General features: G+C 41.8%; 1 protein-coding gene across 1 annotated transcript in view; it reads left to right on the top strand.

The window, feature by feature from the left end:
• Positions 1 to 8,816, top strand: part of LOC130377970 (protein kinase C alpha type-like) — a 297,706-nt gene that overhangs the window by 215,589 nt on the left and 73,301 nt on the right. Inside the window, exons 4-6 of the mRNA XM_056584916.1 lie at positions 2,584 to 2,818; positions 4,902 to 5,036; positions 5,453 to 5,546. Coding sequence (XP_056440891.1) covers positions 2,584 to 2,818; positions 4,902 to 5,036; positions 5,453 to 5,546 — 464 coding nt within the window. The remainder of the gene's footprint in view (positions 1 to 2,583; positions 2,819 to 4,901; positions 5,037 to 5,452; positions 5,547 to 8,816) is intronic.

The following is an 8,816-nucleotide window of genomic DNA, read 5'->3' as shown; positions in this document are numbered from 1 at the left end:
CACAAGTTTATAATCCGTATTTTCCTTAGTTTAAAAGATATGGGAAACGTTATCGACAACCATAAATTCGTAAACATACACACACATGTGATACATGTATTTTATGTAGCCTAATCTTGCATTCAAATTGTACAGGCAATGCTCAACAAGAAATTAAACAGACTAGGTCGCCCCCTTCTGGTCATTTCTGCCATTGCTACAAATTTGTTTTAGATTGGTTTGCATATTTATTAGGTGAGTGCTGCACGCAGCGCTGAACTATCGTTCTTTATAAGTTGTATTATTTCTTTCTTTCTTTCTTTCTTTCTTTCTTCTGTTCTTTCTTTCTAAATCAATTTTCAACCGTTTATCTTCTTTCAAACTATTTAACAAATCTACACACTTTCTTCAGAATCACAGTTTTAGTTTCATACCGGCTTCGTTTTCAGCTGTTTTCATTGAAGACGTCTGCCCATTCTGACACTCCTACTTCTAAAGACATCGTAACCAGTGGTTAATTTGAGCCGGATCCTGCCGGAACAAGATCCGGCACCTCTTAATTTTGGCCTCCCTGTGTTCCATTACTTATTTGGGAAGATCCGGTACCTCTCGTAAAAATCTAAAAAAATAAAAACATGTTTAAAAAAAAATAATATTATGCATATATTAATTTACAGAACCGATCCCAAGAATTTCATGTTGTTTATTAAGATTTGACGTCATTTGACAGTGTCGGAGATCTGTTGACTCACTGAAAAGCTGCGGGCCAACAAACCACGCCCGACACTTTTGAAATTATCGCGTCTGAGGAGCAAGCAGAGAGGAAGAAACGGTTACCATGGATGACCACATCCGTGTGTGCCACACACAAATTAATATAAATAATGATAAATTAAATATCACAGAGCAGGATTGTGATCGTTTACAATATCTCATGTCAATTTTCAATCTGCAAAATGAGTCAACGTTGCCCGACTAAATCTTTTTAATTAGGATATTGATCCTGCGCGTCTCCTCCTTGCAACGGAATTTGGTTAAGATATAAAACCCTTTAATTGAACGTACCAGAGATGGAAATTAACTTTTTGCCCATCAGCCACTGTGGCAGGTAGATTTAAAAATCGACCAACCACTCATCTTTTTACCAGCCACTTTTTATATGTTATATATTTTTTTAATATATGTGTACATTTTAAACAATATAATGTAACAATAGATAGAATGTTTTTCATACACATCTTTTTTTTCTACCAGGAACGAGTGGACAACAATTACCTGCTTACCGCATATGATAACATACAGAGGTATCGGTCCAGTTAAGTCTGTTTATTTCAAAGTATTTACGAGGACAAGTTTGGGGGATAATTCCTCTACAAAGTATATTTCAAGTAAAAAACAAATTTACATATTAACAATAACACACATCAGGCATGGCTACACCATCATAGGTCAATATCCTTGTTTTAGATTTACTGTGCTACTGCATACAAATGGGTCCACAGACATGGTAATAACGTATGATTAGTAACATTTATTGGCCCTTAATACTGACGTCAGAAAAAACACTGCCTCAAAAAGGCTATTGGCTTAAGCAATACAAGTAGAGGCATATACTTGACTTTGTACCCTGAATTTTAAACGTTGCAAACGTGCAAAAACATAATTATATATTTATGTGGCATTCAGTCCAATGCTGAAAATATGTCTGTGGCATTCAGTAGGCCTGTGGTAAAGTGTGTAAAGTATGACCAAGTGTTTCTTTCTGTTCAATAGTCTAATAGATAGAACTTTATCAATCCCCTGCAGGAGACATTTTATGATGTTTGTCGCTATAAAACAATAATGCTAAAAAAATTAATACAAAACACGACGGTAACTGAGTAAGTCAAACCGTCCAATCTGAAGGCTCTACTTAACCAGTCCCCCTACTCACTTCCACCAATGCAAAGAGAACAGAACTGAGTAGGGGAGGGCGTAGCCTAACTAGTTTGTGAACGACCCAGAGAAACGCATCGCAAATTCAATGTGAACATGTGGGCCTTTCACACCGCCGCAAAATCGTAGCCCGTTCCAGGCGTAACCATAGGGATAACCCTCTCCTTCCTACAACTCTTAGCCCAAAAAATAAAACCTCATAGTGTTGGAGTGGGAGCTGAAAGGGGGGTTGATTACACCCTGAGGTGTCTTGAGGTTCCCAGTGGGGCAACAGGCCTGCCACAGATGGTACTGCGGTTGCTCTACGTTGTCCTCGATCTCTAAAACACATGGAAACTGTCGTGTCATTAAGGCGGTGCAACGTGAATCTTTAAGCTACCTTTAGCAAGAAACCATCTGCATTATGTTCAACCTTTGCATCAAAGACACCCAGTTCTTTAATATATGGTCTCCAAACTAATTATATTGTGTTTTTGAGTGCAAGAAGATTTATTGCGTTGTTTTCAGCGCACACAGCCTTCTTTGTGCTTCACGCTTTTTGCTAAAAATGTGGATGATAAGAACATGAATGTGACCCATGTGGTGGAACTGGGGGGAAATGGCAGATGAACCATATCTATACCGACTGGGGATGAAGTTATGACCGGGTTTGGCCATCAGTCCCATTATAAACTCTCTCTCTCTCTCTCTCTCTCTCTCTCTCTCTCTCTCTTCCCCTATTCCCCTCTCTCCCCTCTCGTGTCTCAGTGACTGAAGGGAGGAACCTCATCCCGATGGACCCCAACGGTCTGTCAGACCCCTACGTGAAGCTCAAGCTCATCCCGGACCCCAAGAACGAAACCAAACAGAAGACCAAGACAATCCGCTCCAACCTCAACCCCACTTGGAACGAAACCTTCAACTTGTCAGTACATCATTCCTCTAGCATTAGTAGAGATTGTAGTGGTAGTAGTAGTAGTAGTAGGGGTAATAGTGGTAGTGAGAGTAGTGGTTGTAGTGGTAGTATTATAGTAGAAATAGTAGTAGTAGTATAGTATTAGTTGTAGTAGTCGGAGTAGTATAGTAGTAGAGGTATTGAAAGTAGTGGTAGAAGAAGCTGTAGTTGGAGTAGTAGTAGTAGTATCGTGGTGGTCGTGAGAGTAGTAGTGGTAACAGAAACTGTAGTAGTAGTTGTAGTACAGTGGTGGTAGTAGTAGTAGTAGTAGTAGTACAGTAGTGGTAGTGAGAGTATTACTAAGACAGTAGTGGTAGCGAGAGTAGTAGTGGTAGTAGCAGTAGTAATAGCAGTACATTAGTGGTATTGAGAGTTGTAGTAGAAGTAGTAGTAGTACAGCAGTGGTTGTGAGAGTAGTAGTGGCAGCAGAAGCTGTAGTGGTAGGAGTGGTGATGGAAATAGTTGTTCTTGTAGTTATATGAATGAATGTATAAGTAAGTACTGAGTTTCATGGTAACATGGGACATCATTGAGGTCCTTACCTAGCAAGGTGGCCATTCTGGGTCCCCCACAATGAAAAGTTGTACTACTTGTCTTACTGCTACCGTTTACTATGGTTACCACTTGTTGTGTTTGTTCCAAGCCCATTCCAAGCAGCCATCTAGCTACTTCCAGATACACCAGGGGTCTCATTTATAACCGTTGCGTACGCACAAAACGGGGCTGAAAGTTGCATACGTGACTTTCCACGCACAGGTTGTGATCTATAAAAAACTAACTTGACGGGAGAATGTGCGCAGCCCTAAGCAAACTCTGACCCATGCGTACGCATAATTTGGAGGAAAAGGAGAATTGGCGACACAGACGGTGTGGTGGTGAACTGAAGTCAGACAAGAAATGTAGAATGAGAAGAACGATTATGTTTTATCATCGCCCTTCATAAGTTTAATTTCAACCGTATCATGCGTAAAATCTATGTAGGCCTAATCAGAATAATTTAAGTCAACTGCGTTATTTCTCAGTTATAACTCCAGAAACATCTCCTTAGAATCGAAATTAAAATTCAAAATCTAAATTCTCTATATTTAATCCCGTCACTCCATACTGTCCACTAACGGTGTGACGGCATGGAATAAATCATCTGTCCAACATGTGTCAATAACATAATATTTTTATGTGACACTGTAAACACTTAATCAAATGTCAATGAAATCCCAAGTGTGGAAATCCAAGCCACATACTCCTCATCACAATCGTTATATTATTGTCCATTCCTCTTGATGCTTTTCATGACAAATCAGGCATCAAAAAGGGGATAAAATGTTCAAGAACATTTTACGTGGGTGAATACAAACTGATTATCCAAGGTGTTCTCAGTCAGTCTTATTACCGTAACCCTATAAATACAGCGGTGAGCCCAGTGCGTAATGCTGCACCATGGCACCGCTGGCACTGCTGGAGGACCATGCAAATGGCAGGATTCGGAGGGAGATGGTCTTCAGGGACCATAACGATCAAAACTACTTTTCGGGCCCCCATCTCACCCAAAAGTGCCTCCGCTTCAGCCTCCGTGATATTTCGCTTTTTTGCTTTTCTCAGTCCTTCTGCCATTGTTTCTGACAAGACATAATGCTTGCATCTGAATCTGTTTTATATGCAGATCGCATTCATGAGGTTGTTTGCATTGACCATTTATGGTTAAAAAGGGGCGTATACAGGGCGGAACGTCAAGCTGATTCAGCTGCGCACAATTGTAGGCACTCTGTGATTTATAAAGCAAAGATTGCTTAGAGGTGTGCGTACGCAGGGTTTTATAAGTCTGAATATTTTTTGGCGGACGCAAAACTTGGCTTTTGGGCGTACGTACACTTTTAGTAACGATCCCACGCACAGTTTTATGAATGAGACCCCAGGCCACCAGTTTTAGGTCTTGTTTCCGCGGTCACATAGCACCAAGATGGCAGCTTGGAATGTGTGTGACATCACGTGGACGCTCCTACTTCCGCATGATGAACAGTGTTCCTGGACTCACCTGCTCCTGTCTTCTCTCCAGCAAACTCAAGCCGACCGATAAGGACCGCAGGCTGTCTGTGGAGGTGTGGGACTGGGACCGGACCACCAGGAACGACTTCATGGGGGCTCTGTCATTCGGCGTGTCTGAGCTCATCAAGTCACCAGTCTGTGGCTGGTAAACATCACTTCCTTTGCCTGGAACCCTATCCTCTATTTCTGAAACCTCACTCCCTCATCTGAGAATGTACTGTACTGCATCACCTACTTTATCAGATGTAAGGAAGACAAAAAGTAAACAAAAGGCATCAACGTTTTATTATCGCTGATATGGGTTTATTTAAGCAATATCGTATTGCAGGCTTAGGCCTGATCGTAAGCTCTTATGGTTGGAAACCAGGTCTTTTTTATAAACACTGGAATATGAGGGGGGCAGCACTTCTGGGGGGCATTAGTTCTTAGTCAAGTGCATCTGGGCCACTATACATCACTCGTTGTGTGGCAGGGCTGGACAAGATGTTGAAAGGATCTCTCTCTCTCTCTCTCTCTCTCTCTCTCTCTCTCTCTCTCTCTCTCTCGCCTCTCCCTCTCTAGGTACAAGATGTTGTGCCAGGAGGAGGGAGAGTACTACAATGTCCCCATCTCAGAAGAGGATGATGGGAATGAGGAACTGAGGCTGAAGTTTGAGGTAAGGGTTAATCCACCTTGAGATGATGTCTGGCATCACAGTTCCAGCTGTGTCTGTTAGTCCTGAAGATTGTAGTTTCTACCGTCCTGTTGTTGTGTCTCATTAATCTGATGTCTGTCTGCTTACCAAATAACTCCATGTGCCAACGTGTAGTCTTGTGTTTGAGTTAGTAATGTCCCGATACTTCGGACAAATTTGGAATATCACATTATCTTTATCAACAGCCATTTCTTTAATTGTGAAATTCACCGTTGATTTCATCATGATGGATGAAACCGGTCTATCCTCTTTTCCTGTTGGTCTAGAAATCGATCATATCAGCGCATCCCTAGTTGTGGTGTTATAGTACCGGTTGATGAAACAATGACAAGGTCAATCAACCATGTTGGACATTTAGCACAATGAGGGCCAAACATAACTTTAATAATGAGCTCCCTCAGCCATCGTCTAGCTCCTCAAAGGGATCTGTTTGATGTCTACAGTGGCCTTATAAAAGGGCCACTGTGTCTTTACTGGATATGTGGGATTCAAGCACATGTTCCCAGATGTCAGATGTGGTTATAAGGTCAGAATACAAGAGTGCAGTACCTCCCCGATCAGGATGTTTCTATAATCCACTACAAACGAGGACAAGAAGGTTTCCATAAATCTGGATTTTAGTCAGAATCAGCATTAAAAAGAGCGGGGGAGGGAGGGGAGCAAACAGCAAAAACACACAGGAAGTTAGCCAAAACAACGGCATCGCTTACAGCGCCTTTCATTTAGATTGTTTGAACAAGGCGAAGAATTTGATATGATTATTTATAATTTATTGTCATTTGTCAATACCCAAAATAACCTCGATCTTAAGAATTGACTCACTACAATAGTTATTGCACCTTTCTTTCATAACATAAGCAGACAGAGAGAGAGACAAACGCACACACACACAGGGCATCCATTAATTGCAGGACATGTTTGTATAATTAAATTCTACAATCTTTAATTATACAGTTAAAGGGAACATATTATACCACCAGGTGTGAGTTTGATTAGACATTACAAGCCATTTTGAAAATGAGTAGCTTCTGACATCACAGGTGGGTGTGTCCACCTAGACCACCTGGCTATTCACACTCACACCTGGTGGTATAATATGTCCCCTTTAAGGACCAATGTAAAAGGACTGACGAGGGGAATTATTATGGCGCTAAAGTATTTCTTTCCTTTTAGCCAGCCATTAAACGGCCGATTCACCGAAAAAAACGCAAATTAATTGAAAACCTAGATTGATAATGAAGACATTGTAATTCGATTTGCTATGTAGTAGTACTATAGTACTACTAATATAGTAGTACTTATTGTCGGCTGGTCATAGTAATGTTCAGCTGATCCGTCATGCACACACACAAATTACGAGATGGACATGGACAGACAACAATGCATTTGAGTGTAACATGCTCACAATTCTCCTCATAGCTTATCCTCCAATTTCTCCTATCATCTAATACAGCATTCTTCTATTTATGCTAGCATCTCCTCCTAGCTTCTCTTTCTTGCTTCTCCTCCTTGCTCCTCCTTCTTGCTTCTCCTCCTAGATTGACCAGCTGGCTTCTCCTCCTAGCTTTTCTTTCTTGCTTCTCCTCCTAGCTTCTACTTCCTCCTTCTCCTCCTAGTTTAACCAGCTGGCTTCTCCTCTTAGCTTCTCTTCCTTGCTTCCCTTCTGATACTTTCTCCTTGTGTTTCCTGCTAGCTTCTCCCTCCAGCAACTTACCATAGCTCCCCCCATAGCCTAATTAATTGCCTCTTCCTCTATAGCATTGGTTCTCAAAGTGCGGCCCGCGGGCCAATGGCGGCCCGCGGAATCATTCCTGGCGGCCCGCAATGACATACATAATTATGTAAGTTATATAAAATAATACTAAAAAAATATATCAATATTAATTTAAACAAAAATAAATGATTATAAAGAGAAAAGTCGATTCTCTCTAGCTTTCAATTAAATCCTTTTACATTTGTTAGTTTAATCCGACGGTACATTACTTTGAAAGGCTGAACCTCAGTTTCGTGATTTAGACCTCACTTGACCTCACTCCCAGAGGTCCACGGTGCAATGTTTTTTTTGACCACTGGTATGCTGGCAGCAGTTTCCCGCCAATTCTTTTTTTCCTTTGGCGGCCCTCAGTCAAATCTTGGGTTCCTATTGGCCCTCAGATGTCAAAACTTTGAGAACCCCTGCTCTAAAGCTTCTGTCTCAGCAATCACCCCTTCCCAGAGCATCTCCTCACCTTCCGCAGCTGGCACCGTGTGGACCACCCCCCTCCTTTGTCTCCTTTGTCTCCTCTGTCTAATCTAATACCTGAGTTTCTCTCCTGCTCTCTTCTCTTTCCTGCCCTTGACCTAAGGACTGCCAAATTAACTATCGCCTGAAGGTAGCTCTCATCATCGCCTCTCCTCCTCCAACTCTCCCCCTCCCTCATGCTCCTCCTTTCCTCTCCTCACTCCTGATTCACTTCGACTTCCTGCCTCCCTCATTATCCTTTCTCTTTTGTTGTCCTGTTCTTGCTTTGATCTCTCTCTCTCTCTCTCTCTCTCTCTCTCTCTCTCTCTCTCTCCACTCTCTCTCTCTCTCTCTCTCTCTCTCTCTCTCTCTCTCTCTCTCTCTCTCTCTCTGTCACTCTCACTGTCACTCTCTTTCCTCTATACCATGTGGTTAGAAGTGTGTATTTGGCCGTGGTTGGCAGACCAGCAGATCAGATTCTGCTCTTTGATCATTGCCGGTCCCTCTCTCAGAATAGTTACTACCAATCAAACCTAATGTGACTTATGTCCCTGGAAATGTGATGGGAAATTGGGAGGATCGGTGTGATGATAAAGATGGAACAGTGGAAATGACCCCCCTGCTTTTGTGGAAAGATAAATCACAACGTCTTTTTTCCTGTGCCTTTTTATATTCCTTTCTCTCCCTCTTTTCTACTTTTTTATCCCGCAAAATAAGTTATTAGAAAGTAAAGTTTCTAGGAGATAAGTCTAGAACATGATGAGGTCTGAATATATCTGTCTGCAGAAAAAAACTACTCGTGTTCGACTTAACATACAAAAAGGGCCATGTGCAACGTGGTACAACTGATGATTGTAATGGGCTAAGATCACAAGCAGTACTGAGGGCTGCCACTAGGTTGCACCATTTCATTGCTAAGCAAGGTCCTGTTTTCAATTAAGTCTGTGTGTCCCTCTGCGTGCCTGTGTGTGCCAAGTCTCTGTGGCTGTTTTGATAATGTTGGATTCAGT

Source organism: Gadus chalcogrammus, chromosome 3 (genome assembly GCF_026213295.1).
Source record: "Gadus chalcogrammus isolate NIFS_2021 chromosome 3, NIFS_Gcha_1.0, whole genome shotgun sequence".
Classification (NCBI taxonomy): Eukaryota; Metazoa; Chordata; class Actinopteri; order Gadiformes; family Gadidae; genus Gadus; species Gadus chalcogrammus.
The sequence above is the reverse complement of the archived record's forward strand: the minus strand, read 5'-3'. Positions and strand labels throughout refer to the sequence as shown.